We start from the raw sequence: 16,310 nt of genomic DNA, 5'->3' as shown, positions 1-16,310 counted from the left end.
AGGCGTAGCGCGTAGAAGAGCTTATAGAGTAGTAGAGTAGGCGTTATTAAAGTTAGAGAAGATAATAGACGCGCTCTTAACAAGAGGCTGCTTAATAGTCTTACCTTTAGGCGTAGTGTTAATAGAGCTAAAAGCTATAGTAAGAATACGCGTAGAATAATAGCAGTAGTAGTAAAGTAAAGAGTAAAAAGAAGTAGAAGAGCGCGTAGAAGAGTATAAGGCAGTTAAAGCGTAGAAAGAGTAGAAAGTAGTAATAGAGATGTTGTAGAAGAATTTACTTAATGTATTTACTACCTAAAGAGCTATTAAGCCTATAGTAATAGACCTACTTTTCTTACAAGAACTGCTACGCAACACTAGATTATAACACTAGAATTTTAAAGCTAGCTAGCATGTAATAATGCTCTTAGAATATATTAGCAATATAAGAAGAATATTATAATACTATAATATAGAATGCGATGCATTTAGAGTAGTTAGAATTTTAACTAAAAGCTGCTTAGCTAGAGCTATAGCAAAACTCTAACTAGACATCTTAAGTAGGCGCTTAGATTAGTATCTACTAACAAGAAAAGGCTCTTAGATAGGCTAGAGAACAGCTTTAAGAACCTTAGAAATAGATCTTAACTTTATAGAAGAATTATTTTAATATAGAAAGATGTTAGAAGATCTTCTACATAATTATAAAGGCTGCTAAGGCTATTACTATTAGTACTACTTAATTACAGCTTAGAATCTAGTATTATTATAATAACTACTAGAAACCTAAGAATATTATAATAAGAAGATTATATCTAAACAACATTTAGAACCTAAGGCTAAAGAAGAAGAAACCTTCTTTCTTTTTAAGTGTAGAAGAGAAGTAATGTAGGTTTAGCTATTATAATATTACAGGCGTAAGAATATAAGGTAATAAGAGAATACTTAGAAGTATATTATAATTTTATTTACTATAACTATAGAGTAGAATAGATAGACCTAAAGGTTAATTAGAGAGAAAAGAGACTAGAGAACTACTTGCGCACAGAAGAGCTAGCAGAGCTAGAAGTTACAGAATTAGCAGAAGTTAAAGAAGAAACAGGCTTAGTAGTTCTAGTAGAAGTAGTAATAGAAGTAGTAATAGCAGAAGCCTTAGACTTAACAATATTATTACTAATAGTATCTGCCTTATTAGTAATAGCCTTTTTAGGCTTAGGCTACTTATAAGGTTAACTATAACTACTACCTAGAACCTAAATAGAAGAAGAAATAGCACAGAAAGCGCAATAATAAGGTTTTCTAGTTAGCGTAATAGGCTTAAGAACACTAGTAGCTAAATAGCTATTAAGCCTAATAGAAAGCGCAGCGTCTAGAGTAGGCTAGCTAGTAGATAGATTAGACTTTGTAGGTTAGCTCTAACACTTAGTAATAGTTAACCTAGACTTATTATTACTCTTACTAAGAATCTTTAAGCGTAGTAATAATAACTAAATATAAGTTGCGCTAGTAGAAGTAGAAGCAGCCTTAGCATTAGAAGCCTTTTTAGGCGAATTGCAGCTAAGATTCTTTAGGCTTAGTTAGAAAGCTAAGTTGTAACTAGCGTTAATATTACTTAAATAGTATCTATACTAAGTAGCTATACTATCGCTAGCCTAGGCAAATAAAGCCTTATTGCTCTCTTTAGATGTAGTAGTTAGCTTCTTACTAGCCTTAAAATAAGTAAGAACACTCTTAGAGAGACTAGTAATTATATTAGAGGTAACTATAGACTTAGCAGCTGTAGTAGACTTAAGACTACGCCTTACTACTTAGGTCTCTAGAAGAATATATTAGTAAAGATACTAGAAACAAGAAAGAGAGTGTCTAAAAGATAGTTAGCGACTTACTACAAAAAGAGCAGACCTAATAATTACTATACTTTAAGTAATTAGTGTAAACTCTACTCTTTATTAGCTAGCTATTAATATAGACCTAAATACACTAGCTAAATATCTTTCTATAATTTAACAACGCACACTAACTATAGACAATAATCTTAATAGAAGAATTCTTAACTAAAGAATTAATTACACTAACTAACTTAGCGCTAAAGTAATAAGACAGTATAAGCACTTCTATATTAGAGTTAAATAGCTAGCGCGTAGACTTATTATCTAACTAAAAGAATTCGCTAATAGTTATCTCTAGATTAGCTAAGTAGAAGTTGCTATAAGCGTTAACCTATATATTAAACTAATAGCTTTTCTAATTAGTAGCTAGAATAGATAGAGAAGGCCTAAGCATGCGTTCTACGCTTTGCAAAGTATGTAAGTAATCCTGTATATCTATAGTAAAGCTAAGAGTAACAATATAGGCTCTCTAGTTAGTTACTAATAAAGTAGAAGATATTAGAATAATGTTTAGTTAAAAGGCTCTAGAGAATAGAAAAGACTTACGCTAGGTAATGTACTAATTATAACTAGAGTTAGAAGTTTTATACTTATATAACTTTGCTATACGCATACTACGTCTACCTTCTTTAATAGCCTTAGTTAGAGTAAAAATAGAAAGACGTAAGAACTTGCTCTAGTTCTTCTACTTCTTAGAAAGGCAAGACGCAGGCGTCTAAGAGGCTTTTATTAGAGCTAAGTTAGGCTAAGAAGAGCTAGCGGAGTTAACGTTGCAGATAGAGAAGAGTAGTAGAGTAGTATTAGGCACGTTAGTTATAACAGTATTAGTTTAGCTAATACTAGCGCTAGTCTTAGCTTTAATTAAGAGCGTAGTCTTAAGTAGAGTAGGTAGAGTAGGTTTAGCTAATAGCTATTTAGGCGCACGCGAAAGTTAAAACAACAGCGCAGTATTATTACTAGTACTCTTAGTTATAGGCTAAGCGGCGATAGTAGTAGAATTATCTATAGCCTTAGGCTTAATAGTTATTTTATTAGTAGAAGTTAGCTTAGAAAGCGTAAGCGCGTGCGTAGTAATAGCAGCAGCTTACTTAGCTATAGCAGGCTTAAGAGTAGGTATAGTAGTAGAGGCAGTAAAGCTATTATTAGCCTTAGATATAATAGCTAGCTTAGCGGCGAGCTTCTAAGTGTAGAAGGTAGATATAGTAACTAGTATAGTATCTATAGCAGCTAACTTGCCTTTAGAGCGCTTAGGTAAAGCTATAGTAGAGAAAGAAAGTTAAGGTAGAGTAAAGTAGAAGAAGAGAAAGAGATAGAGAGAGAACAGTAAAAGGCTACGCGCGCAAAGGCAGAGTTAAGAGTAGTAATTACTATGCGTAAGAAGAAAAGTTATAATATTATTATTTTAATAGCCTAGTTACTAAGCGCTAAAAAGCTCTTAGGTAAAAAAGTAGAGTAACTAGCGTATAGGTTCTAATAGTAGTATAGCACGTGTAAACCTTCTAGAATATCTCTATAAATATACTAGCAATACACTAAAGATAATAGAATATCTATTAGAGAAAAGGCTAATATTATAGAGAGTTAAGCGCTAGACAGGTAGGCGCTATAGAAAAGTAAAGATTAAACCTAAGAAAGACATAGATCTAAGTCTAAGAAATTATTAGCTACTAATATTAAAAGTAATTAAGACAAAGTTTAGAATATACTAGAGAAACAGAGAAAAAGGCTACAGGCTAGTAGAAGAGATTAAATTAAAACAAGAAGAGTAATAGAGGGAGATATACTAAGATAGAAACAGCCTAAAGAGATTTTGCATTTAGATTTCTAGGCAAGAGTTTAGCGCATAGTATATTTAGATTAAGTAGATAGAATCTAGTAATATAATAGGTAGAAGAGGATGTCTAAGAGCTATTCTCTTAGACATACTTAAGAAGAAGAGAAGGCCTTCTTCTTAAGTATAGAAGAGATGTAGTAGTAAAACTAGTAATATAATAATAGGCTAAATAGCTATTAGGCTTAAGAGTTAGTGCGCTAGAAAAAGCTAGGTCTAAACAGCGTTTAAACAAGAATAATAACTAGATACATATAATACAATAAACTGTATTAAGTACCTATTCTAATAGAGATACTTCTAATTACTCTACTACAGTACTAAACTATAAGAACTAGTTAGAAGTATAATAGTAACGTCTAGAAAGTGTACTAAACTAGAGAAGAGCGCCTACTAGTACTAAGTAATAAATAGCTTTCTAATATAGAGAGCTTTTATTAAGATAAGGCATATAGTGCTTATTAGAATAGAGTACCTCTAAGTATACTATATTTCTACGCACGCTCTACGTTTAGAACTTCTCTAGAATAAGGTAAAATAAAACTACTACCTGCTTCTAGACTAACACGCTAAAGGCGTAATTATAGAGAACTAATATAGTTAAGCTCTAGAATTAAAGAGTAACGCAAAGAACTAGAAGTAAAAGAACTAGAAGTTTATTTACTATATAATCTATAGAATAGTATATAAGACAATAACCTTCTAAATAGTCTTCTCTAATACTTATATAAAGTAGAAGAAGACTAGAAAGAGCTTATAATAGTCTACTTAATTATAGCAGCTATAATTTTAGGCAATGTACTTCTATAGAAGTATAAGCTATCTAAACGCGTATACTATAATTAACTACCTTAGCTTCTAAAGAAGTATAAGAATCTTAGTAATTATCTATATAGTAAGCTCTTCTATAAAGCCTATAAGAAAGAGATTAACACACTTTATAGAGTAGGTACCTAGAAGAAGATTAAGCGCTTCTTAGTATAAGAGCGCCTACTTCTACTAAAGTAGGTATTTATATATAAGATTAATTAGAATAGCTACTTTATTAAGTGTAAAGCTTACGTAGTAGTAAGAGAAGATCTATAAGTAATTAATTCTATATACTCTACGTATGTAGTAACGCTTACCTTACGCTCTTTTAGAATAGTAATAGTAATAGTAGCTAAGTTTAACCTAGAGATTCTCTAGTTTAACGTTGTAGAAGCATTTCTTTATACGCACTAAGAGCACTAGCTAGTTATAGTATATAATATACTAGATAGCTTTAAGAAGCCTAGTAAGTGTATAAAGCTTAAGCGTGCTCTCTATAGACTAAAGAACTCTCTACTACTCTAGTATAAAGAGCTCTTACGTATAGTAAAGAAAGTAAGTCTTATTACTTCTAAAGAAGAGCCTTATCTCTTTTTTAATAAATAAAGAAAGATTCTTCTACTCTTCTATATTAATAATATACTACTTATATATTACTATACTACTTATTAAGAAGCTTTGCAAGTTACTAATATAATAAAAGTAGCATATAACCTAGAAGAGAAAGGCCTAGTTAAATAGTTTCTAGAAGTAAGAGTATTACGTAATTACGCTGCTTGTACTATAACGCTTATATATAATAAGTATTTAGATAAGCTTACTAAGAAGTTTAACTTAGAAAGCACTTCTTTAAGTCTTACTATACTACTTCTAAGCTAAGAGCTTATAAAGTTAATAGGTAAAGCAGATAAGAAGGTAGTTAAAGACTACTAAGAGCGTATTAGATTACTACTCTACACAGCTATTATGCTGCAGTCTAATATAGTATACACTATCTTAAAGCTTTTACACTTTCTTATAAACCTAAGTAAAGAGTACATTAAAGTAGTTAACTAAGTAATTATATACTTATATAAGACTTGCTATTAGGCTATCTACTATAGAGCATACTCTAGAGTAGAGCTTATAATTTGCGGCGACGCTTCTTTTGTAGATAACCTAGAGACTAGACACTCTTTATAAAGCTATCTTATTATACTCTTTAGAAGTACTATTATTTAGAAAGTAGTGTAATAGATAACTATAATAACTTTAACTATAGAAGTAGAGCTTCTTGCTCTTAAGTATATTAGTAAAGAAGTAATAGCTCTTAAGAGGCTATTTTAGAAGCTTACGCTTACCTTAGAAGTAGCGTAGATAATTTTCTATAACAACTAGTAGACTATACGCTTAGTAGTTAGCGCTAATAAGCGTATAATAATACGCCTTAGATATATTAATATCTAAAACATATAGCTAAGGCAAGAGCATGCTAAAGAGTCTTTTAGAGTTAAGTACCTAGAGACTAAGAGTATACTAGCTAATAGGCTTACTAAAAATCTATTAGTTTAGTAATTTGCCTACTTTAAGAAGTAGTTAAATATAAAGAATATTAAATTATTAGTAGTATTATAAAGCTTATAAGGTATAAAAGAGTTTTTAGCTACTCTTCTTAGAAAGTAGCAGAAAGTGTATTTTAAGTGTAGCCTCTCTTACAGGCCTATAGAAAACTACTTATTAGAAAAGGCTTTTATTAAAGTATACGCTCTAAAGAGCGTAGCAAGATAAGAAAGTGTATACCTAGAACTATAATTAGAGTAACGCTTCTTTAGTTATCTAAGCGCAAAGTTAGAGAAGCACTACTAGTTATTAGTAGTATTCTTGTAAGCTTAGAGATACTTAAACTCTAAAGCAAAGAACTAAGAGAGTATAACTTTCTCTATAGACGTAAATACGCAACTAAGCTTAGTAGTAATACTTTTATAGGTAACTATAATAGTATTATTAGTAATAGTCTTAGAAGACACTCTTCTATTATTATTATTAGAGAGCGCTGCACTATTATCTACAGTCTTATTATAGTTAACCTACTTAACTACTAGACAAAGTTCTATAAAGCTTATTAGCACTAAGAAGTTAGAGTACTAGAATAAAACTTACTAGAAGAGCGCTGCTTAGAAGTAGAAGCGTTATTAGTTTTATTATTAAGGTTAGATTAAGACTACTTAATACTAGAAGTATTCTTAGACTTATTAGCGTTACGCTCTACCTTTAAGGTATTAAAGCTCTACTTCTTACTATGCCTCTAGATTATATAGCTATACTTAAGGTACTACTTAAAAGCAGCGTTATAGTTATAGATAAGCTTATAAAAGTAAGAGTTCTTAATATTAAGTAGATAACTAGTTTTTAGGTTCTACTCTATAGTGCAAAACTAATTAACTATATACTTAGTAATCTTCTCTATGCACTTAGGTCTAAAAAAGAGTTAGTAAAGCTTTTTAAGCTTAAAAAAAAGTATACGTATACATTATTATATTTATAATTACTAATAGTACTAGTAAGGCAGCGCTTAGACTTCTTATCTTTATTAATACTTACGTAGTTTTCGCAGAGAGAGTTAGTAGCCTTTCTAGTACTTATAGACTAGAAGTATTAGAGGCACACTATCTTGTAGAGCTTACTAGTAGTAATAAAAATAGGCTTCTTAGAGCTGCGCTTGCGTATAGACTTAGTTACTAAAGCTCTATTATTCTTATTATTAGAATCTTTATTAAGCGCATGCTTCTTACTATTATACTTCTTATTATTATACTTATTAGAAGAATTAGTAATATCTAAACTATTAAACTAGATAGAGAGCTCTAGATTAAAGAGAGAGCTCTCTATACTACTTATAATAATAAAAGAATACTACTTCTTCTTAAGAGTAGAGCTAGAGAAAGGTAAAGCGTTATAAACTATGCTACTCTCTTAAGAAATAGAGAGCTTACCTAAGGCTTTAGTAGAAAGCTTAGAAGCGTTAGAAGAGATAGTAATAGAATTCTTAGAAGTAGAGCTCTTAGAACTAGAAGAACCTAGAAAGAGAATATTAGAATAAGCATTACTAGTAGCTAAAGAACTAGAAACTATAATAGTAACTTTAGTAGAATACTTACAGAAATTACTAGAAAGCTTCTAAGAGAGCGCAGTAACGTTAGAATTGTAGTTAGTATATACTTTCTAGGCAGTCTTACTAGCCTGCTTATTATTATACTTTTCTATTGCACTAATAGAATTAGCAGACTACTGCGCTTAGCAGATTACTTTCTCTAGAACTATCTCTTAATAGAGCTTAATAGCTCTTAGAAGTAGAATCTTAAGGTATTCTTACTTAGTACGCTGCTTATTAATAAAGCGCTTATTCTTAGACTTAATACGCTTAGTTTTAGTAATTACCTTAGCTTTAGAATTCTTATTACTACGCTCTAAGTTACGCTTAACTTACTTATTACGCTTACAACGCAGACACTACTTATTTTCTATAGCTTAACTAGTAATACAACGCTTATAAGTAATCTAGTTATAACACTCTTACTCTACCTTATTCTTAGCTTTAAGGTTATAAGCGTACTGCTTATTAGCGTACTTCTAGGCAGCGCGCTTATTATAATATAAAATATTATTAGCCTACTCTTAAGTAACTATATTACTATACTTAGTAAATAGATTAGACTTCTTAGAAGCGCAAGTTAGAGTAGCAAATAGGTTATAGGTAGAAGTAGAAGTACTTATAGAACTAGAGCTCTACTTCTTACTAGAAGAACTACGCTTAGAAAAGTCTCTAGAAATACTATAGAGCTTATTTAAGCGCTCGCGATTATCTACCTTAGAAAGAGTAGCTAGGTGCTTAGAGAAGTTAGAGGTGTTAGAGCTTAATAGCTTAGCCTTTAACGCGCTTACGTAACTAGAACTTAAAGAAGTTATTTTAGAGGCGCTTATAGAGCTAGAACTAGACTACTTATTCTTAGAAGAGTAGCTATTCTTATACTTATACTTATTCTTATTTAATATAATACTATAGAGCTTAGAGATAGATATAGAGAGGTATGCTTAGTTTAATTAGTATAATAGAGTATGCTACTAGAGTTAGTAAGCGTACTAATAAAAATTAGAGATACTTACTCTTATTTTAGGTAAGAGGTAAAGAGCGTTTAGCTAATTAAATAATTTTTAGTAATATTATAATTAGCGCGTATACGCTAAGTAAGCTCTTAGCGCTGCGCACGCTCTAATAAGTACGTAATTAGTATTCTTAGCTATAATAAGAGAGCTTATTATAACTGCGCAGCCTACTCTTATAGGCTACTTAGAGAGTGTATTATAGAACACACCTCTAGATACTTCTTAAGAGCATAGCACGTAATTATACTAGCATAGATTAAGATAAGCTCTTAAAAGCTTTACTACTTAAGAGAGCTTTCTAAGTAAGCTTATAATATAATAATTTATCTCCTATTTATTTCTATGCTTCTAGACGCGACAACTATTCTATGTTTGTTTTAGATTACCCCCCTAGGGCCGTATGGATGTTTGTGGGGTTAGCGGCCGGCCGCGCTAGCAAGCCTATTGGCCCACATCACGGTGCCTGTGACGTTTGACCTAAATCAACAATGCTGGCCGTTCGCTTCCCATTCTCTCTGTTTATCCACTCGCTGCAATTACCTTCGTCATTCTGTCGTGGGTGCGTTTACGAGAAGATGGTCCGGGCGTTCTTGAAGGTTTGCCATCGCCGATGTGTGGGAGCAAGGGTGAGGGAATTGGGAGGTTGTACGAAAGGGAGCGGGCATGATGATGGTGAGGGGGATGCTGAGATCAGCTGTGCTCACGTGGTCTTGTGCACGGTTATTCTTTCTAGAAAGAGGGGTTTTTGGGAGCTGACTTCTCGTGTTCAGCCTCTTTCTTACGTATGCCGCTGTCTTGGAGTATGGAGTATGTGCTCGTTCGCTCGTCGCGGCATGAATTGGCGAGGTACGCTGGCACGCTTTGACCATCAGCTGGGTGTTCTGATCACCAACGGACGAACCGGAAGCTTGCCTGATGGTCATCAGGCGCAGAATTAGCGTAGTGGTATCAATACCCGCTAGTTCACGATAGCTGGTGTCGGCGTTGTTCGATAGATACCCTGCAGCGTGCAGCATGCAGTGTGATCGGAGGAGCGGTGATGCGTGGCGCGCTGTGAGCTCTTTGCATTATCGCCGAGCTCGGAACTTGGGTTCGAGAACATGATTGTGAGTACATGTTCGTTCATCTTTAGATTAAGATACCAGGCTTGCTCATGGGTACGCGTACTTGCAGCTGTATATTCCACAGTTGGGAAAGCATCTCAGTAACCTCTCGATTGCATCGACACTCATAGCGCATTGGTAAGAGTGGTACAAGAGTGAGAAGAGAGAAGAGAACGGTGATTTAGAATCAAGACTTTCGAAGTGGTAAGGCTGCTGGCTAATTGCGAAGATGGGTAGGCGATGGGCTAAGACCGCACAACGATGAAGGCTCTACAGATTCCCGCGCGCTCCAGCACATCGCGTCGCAATCGTGGATCAGTCTTCCCACGTGATCCGCACCTCAAGGAGCTTGTAATTTGCGGGGAATCCAAGTTCAGTAAGACTATTGTCCACATCTTCCTGCCGTCTGGACCGCGAACGACTATCCCACGACACCTTCTCAGATCGTCTCTTCGCAGTAATATTGACGAATACTGCCTCTTGCATGTTGGCCTCTCTCTGTTCTTCATCTGGCATGAACATCTCAAGCTCGGCGGAGACCACTCTTTCGGCTTGGCGCGCGTCCATGTTCTTCAGGACAGACACTGCAGATTTTATCTCATTTATCATGTCAGACGTGAGAAAAAAACTCCTGTAGCCCCCTGGGCAGAAAATCATTATGAATGAAGGAAATTCTTTCTGGACTTGGACCAATTGAATAAGGTCGACTTTCCGTTCTTCACCAGTTCCGAATTTGTCGAGGCGTATGAGGATGTAACGGTTAATCGTTCGTAAACTTTCGTATGGACGCTTGATGAAGAAGACGTGCAGGTAATTGTTCAGTTGTCGGAAAGGGACGACGGGACTGTATAGCCGCAGCCTGATGGACGGAGACAGGTACATAGGCGCGAACTCGTCGTGGACTTGCTCATGAGAGTTGACAAGGTTTATGGCGTCAGCACATTTTGGTGTTAGATGGAGGAATTCGGTGTAGATGGCGTTGCGTAGCTCTATATTCAGGACCTGAAATCAGCCCTGGGCAGGTAAATCGTGGGATTTGGAGACCTCGTACCTCCGGGTAGGTCAAGGAAATTCGCTCTGTGACGGTAGTGTGCGCTGCTTCGAAACTTAGTTTCCATCGACTAGCACTGCAGTGTCACACGGCTCTTTTGACATACCTGAGTGCCATGCTGTTGTCGCAACGACGAACGGAGTGCGTCTTCGACTCAAACTGGAGCCAGTTTTTGACTCAGGCCAAACTATTGAGACGAAGGCGCATTCGGCCTTCCAAAGGAGACTTGGCTTTGATGTTCGGTGGTTCGATGTCGTCGAAGAGGTGTCGTAAACAAGACAGACTCACACCTAAGTCCAAGATGCGGCCTCCCGCCAAGACCACGCTAAACCCAAGGAGTCGATGAACGGGCCGGCGTTAAGCTGCGGGCTGATTTCTCACATCCTCAAGCTCATCACATGAATCTGAACAGTCATTACTCGTATATTGCTCTACCATAAACCCTGCACCATCTGTCCTGTATCCCCCTTCCACGACAGTGAGATCCTATTCGTCTTCCTCGCTCTCGGAGACATTGTATTCGCTTTCTGGCTCATGCGCTATATGAAAACGCACTTTGATGCCCCCACATTCCATACCAAGTCCAAAGTTCTCGAAGTCTCGTTCCGTACAGTTCGCCATTAGAGCGATGTCGAGATAGGCTACTAGACCGACACTGAACTTCTCATCTGAAGGTGGCCTGATAGATAAGGACAGATCAATAGTAGCTAGCTTCGCGTACAACTCATCCTCCAGTTCTCTGAGTATTGACAGGGGCGCGTCGATGTCTATATCGTCAACACTGAAAGTGACTCGAGCGGAATGACGCGGAATCGCTATCTCTTCTTCCTCAGAGTCTGCTTCCTCCGATTCTGATTCCTCGGGTTGTGCTTCGTCAGGCTGTGCCTCCTCGGGTTGTCTCTCCTCTGGCTCGTCTTCGTCCTCGTCTTCTTCTTCGGTTCCTTCTTCTTCTTCAGGTACGTCGGAGCGGTCGCCGCGGCTGGAGTAGGTAGGGCGGTTGGAGTGATTAGAGTAACTACAGCGGTTGGAAGGGTTCAGGTCCCACTCAATGTTGAGTAAAGGATATCCACGCATGAATGCGACAGTTTCAAAGAGATCGAGGTCCCAGAAGCTCCTGTGCCAACAGAGATCGTTCCAGTCGAGCTGTACAAGGAAGCTGCAAGTGAAGTCCTTTGGTCTCTGGCTAGCGATAGACTGGAAGGTGTCGCGCAGGAAGGGTATGAGGCAGTCAAGAGGTACTATAGCGTTGCCCTGACTCAGGTATAGTGACCCGAATTCAGAGCGGATCTGCCGATTGACTTGGAGGAACTGGATACTCTGGTCGAGAGATGGGTCGAGGTCGAGGAAGTACTTGTAGACGGTATTGCGCAGTTCTATAATGAGACGGGTTAGTTGGTCGTATTTGGATAAACCAGTCCATGGACCGCATACCTCCAGACAATCTGTCAAGGAACGGCGCTCCGCCACCATGGTCCCTACCGCCATCACCGTCAGTTTGTTCTTTCATCAATCAGGATGTTCGACTGCAACATACTGGGTTGCCATCATGGTGCTGTGCAGTGGTAGCTTGAATTCTCTATCTGAGCGTAGTGGAAGGTAGCTTCGTAGGTGAACTGAAAAGCTCTAGTAGCATACAAGATTGTGCCGACGACAGGTCGTTTTGTCTCAGCGTCCGCCAAGATCTGCTGTGCAACGTAGACTGCGCTAGACACAAACGATCAGACAGACAGCTTCTTGAACTCAGAATACTGACTTAAATCTCGCATCTTCAGGTAAATGGCATGAGATGGGCTATTACCCGTGCAATATTTTAGATCTTTGAGATCTCTCGTTGTATTGTACTTTCAAACTGCTGTCCCACCGCTGTTCCACGCATCTTCCCTTGCTTCCGAGGTATCGTATGCGCTTCGTACGGCTGCTAGTCCAAGTGCAACATTATACCTCCGCGTTGATACCTAAGCCCCCCAAACTTCAGCCGGATATCGTCGGTATCTTGTTCTGTACATCCACGTGTCAGAATGGTGTAAATGTATCCATTCAATGGCTCATCATCAAGAAGAAGCCGAATGGAAGATATCTTCCCAAACTCGTGATCTTCCATATCCTTTAGGACACACACATAATCAGCGAGACCTAAGTCATTGCGGGGCTCGGAGTGGCCAGGCGGGACCAGGTTCCATTTGATACTGAGCAGAGGATACTGTCGCATGATCGAGATGACGTCCACCAGGTTGGATTGCCAATCGACGTCGTCTGTTTTGCGGCCGCGGAGCTCCACCCGGATCTTGCAAGCAACCTCCTCACACACCAAGTTCGCAGGAGGGAGGATGAAGGCGTGTAGGAAGCTTGCGACGTCGTTGAAGTAAACTTTTACATTGCCCTGACTGAAGTACAACGATCTAAACTCGGCGCGAATTTGCCGGTTGACCCACAGTAGGTTGATGGCGTTGGTGTCACACGCGCATGTGTTAAGGTCGATGAAGTGTTTGTAGATCGCGTTACGTAACTCTGTCTCATGTGTTCAGCTTGCGTCAGTTGAACAAGCAGGATGGCGGAATTTACCTCCAGGCAGGTCAAGAAGCGACTTCCCGCCGCGGTGGTGTTGTTTGTCGCTTCGTGAATCAGTGTGGGCTTATGCGGAGTGGTGTTCGGGCACGACTTACTCGGTTGTCATCGTGACAGTATGAGATAGTATCTCAATTTATGGGTAGGTCTTGATGGAGCAAGTATTTCACGGAAATTGTTGGTGCGTGTTCGTAAGCAAAGCGAGTAACTTGACCAGGGCAGCAGGTCGTAGATCTGAGCCTCTGCCAAGACTGCGCTAAAAATATTAAGTGAGAGACAAGATGTGGGTTCTTCATGGAACTGCGCACCCGAGTGAAGACTGTTGATTGGCTTTGCCTTCACCTGGTACCACAAATTGTACGTTGGTGGTTTTACACTTGATAAATATGGTCAAGATCACTGCGCCTGTTTTAGGCGAAGCTGGCGTCCACGTTATCGCATTTGCACAAGAGAATAGCAGTGACGGCGAGGACGATTCGTTCCACATCTCAGAACTCGTAATCTACGTGTTTGCATTTTGATAAGCGGACTAAACCAGCTTCATAGACTCTTACTGCTGCCGGATCTCATATGACATGAGAGAGATCGCGATCCTCAGACTCTCCACATCTTCGTCTTCATCGAGAGAATCGGTCCCCTTATCGTCTACAAAATGCCAATACATCTAGGAACAAGCCCTTTCAAAATATGATCAAGTCTCCTAAGTCCGGAAGGACCTGATCATCTCTCTCTGGGTCGTTGTGACCATCATCTGCATCGTCTTCCTCGCCATCTGAACTCTCCTCATCACTATCCGTGCTGTTCTCCAACGCAAGCTCTATATCGATGCCTCCGCAATTGGTATCGAAATCATCAAAAAAATCTTCTGTCACGCCCTTCTTCGACTTGATTGAAAGGCTAGCGTCCAGGGCGACGACAGTCCCGACCCGGAATGGCTGGAAGCTGTGTATATCCTTGAGCGATTCAGACAAAGTGAGCCTGATGGAAGAGAACTTGCTGAAATGTTATGCACTCATATATCTCAGGTTCCCAACGGCGTAGGCGACGTCTGTGTCATCGAACGACACGGCGGAGTAGCGACCCATGCCCGCGCCCAGGTCCCAGACCACTCTGATCAAAGGGTATTTGCGCATGACCGACACGACCTTGAGCAAATCCAGCGACCAGCATGGAGAAGCGTCAAAATCAATGCTTTTGGGCGTTGGGTTTCCGAGTCAAACTTTGAACTTGTAGACTACGGTCTTGGGAGCCGCGTCGGGGTACCGAACGAAGAAGAAGTGTAAGAAGAACGGAACATGCTCGAATGGAACCCCGGTTGTGCCTTGATATCTCCGGCTCAAATACAGCGTCGTGAACTCCGCGTGGACTTGCTGATTGACGCAGGCAGGGTTGGCAGCATCGCTGGTTGATGGGCTGAGATTGATGAAGTGGTGGTAGAAGGTATTGCGTAGTTCTGTTGTTGTGTAAGTCAACATATCAAGAAGACGCAATAGGCTATTTCACCTCCAGGTGCGTCGAGGAAGCTCTTTCTGCCGCGAGGGCTGCCGACGCTGTACCTAGATGGCCGTTAGTACATGCTCATCGAGGGAAGCGTCTGTGCTACGCTTACTGGCTTGTCATTCTGATGTCGCGCGATAATAGCACGGGCTAGAATCGACAGAAGGAGCGAATGTAGAGGATAGGTCGAGGGTAGGTAGGAAGGATCGTTGTGCGCGAAGAAGCGTTTGTTTGCACCTCCGCCAAGACTGCGCTAGGAATCTCACGGTGAGCGAGGAAAAGTGTGAGCCCTGCATTGAGAGTAAGCGCTGGAATATGAGAGAACCATGCGAGCAATACGACGTGTATGCTACAATATTTCCGTTGATCATGTGGGTAGATTTCATTCATGGCGTATAGACTCATCATGAGGATATGTTTCCACCATCTCAGTACGCCCCAATTGATCTTCGCATACCCCAGTCTCATTTCAGTAACCACATTTTTCCCTAGCCACTACTTTCCACAGCGCCTTCGCTGCTGTCTGGAGCGTCTTCATCGCCATCCTCGTTATCCTCGTTATCATCTCCATCGTCTGAACTCTCTTCCTCACTGTCTGAGCCATCCTCGTCCCCACTTGAGCTTTCTGGAGTCTCTTCTTCACCGTCTAAACCTAATTCCCAAGCAAAACAGACGTTGATTATTCCGTATTTGCGGCTGAGTCCCAGCCTAGAAGGATCTGTTTTCCTCTTCAATGTGACCCAAAGGTAAGCGCAGCAATTCGAGCGGTTGTTAGAAAATGAGTGTATGAAATACTTCACTGATGTTATCTTTTCGAACTTTCGAGTGTCCATGCTTTCCAGAATGGAAATGATCGTGGTGATATCTTTGAACCATGAGATCTTGAGTAGAGGGTATCGATGCATGATCGTGACCAATTCCAGTAGGCCGATCAACCAGTCTTGCGATTCTAACCAGTCGAACGACAGGTCGGTGAGGGAACCATTGACTCGCGGTTCCAAGTCGAAGTGACGAGGGAAGAAAACGTGTAGGAAGCTGTCGACTTGTTCCGTAGGGATTGCGAAGTGCCCTGATGCCAGACACAGCGAGCCAAACTCAGCGCGAATCTGCTGGCTTGAACGCGCTAGTGCGGTAGCTTCGCCGACTGTAGGATCGAGGTCGATGAAGTGATTGTAGACGGCATTGCGGAGCTCTAAAGTCTGGCGTTAGCTCGCCGTGGCTAAATAACGCTCATACGATGCTTACCTCCGGAAAGGTCCAGAAGCGACTTCCCGCCACCGTCGTCTCTGCTGCTTCGACTGTTAGCACGCACTCACTGGAAATGCTGGCTGGGTAACGTACTTGACTGCCATAGCGGTGTTGCGCAGCAGGGGCTTGTTCGTCTCGGAGTTTTGCTCCACGGCTGGAACTACTGTGTAGGAAGGTTCGGTGAGAACTGTAAA

At 39.5% G+C, this 16,310-nt stretch overlaps 2 protein-coding genes across 2 annotated transcripts; both read right to left on the bottom strand.

Annotated features, from left to right (window-relative positions):
- Nucleotides 1-11,292: 11,292 nt before the first annotated feature.
- J4E84_008841 (uncharacterized protein) lies at nt 11,293-12,276 on the bottom strand (the record flags this gene model as incomplete). The annotated part of the gene is made up of 1 exon (XM_049391410.1): nt 11,293-12,276. The coding sequence occupies one exon, from the start codon at nt 12,274-12,276 to the stop codon at nt 11,293-11,295; it is 984 nt and encodes a 327-aa protein (XP_049240814.1).
- A 3,080-nt stretch (nt 12,277-15,356) lies between these two features.
- On the bottom strand, nt 15,357-16,220 carry J4E84_008840 (uncharacterized protein; the record flags this gene model as incomplete). Its single annotated transcript, XM_049391409.1, has 2 exons — nt 15,357-16,060; nt 16,181-16,220. The coding sequence occupies 2 exons, from the start codon at nt 16,218-16,220 to the stop codon at nt 15,357-15,359; spliced, it is 744 nt and encodes a 247-aa protein (XP_049240813.1).
- Between the last annotated feature and the right edge of the window lie 90 nt (nt 16,221-16,310).

Source organism: Alternaria hordeiaustralica (assembly GCF_023758085.1).
Source record: "Alternaria hordeiaustralica strain BMP 2776 chromosome Unknown scaffold_24, whole genome shotgun sequence".
In the NCBI taxonomy this organism is placed as follows: Eukaryota; Fungi; Ascomycota; class Dothideomycetes; order Pleosporales; family Pleosporaceae; genus Alternaria; species Alternaria hordeiaustralica.
The sequence above is the reverse complement of the archived record's forward strand: the minus strand, read 5'-3'. Positions and strand labels throughout refer to the sequence as shown.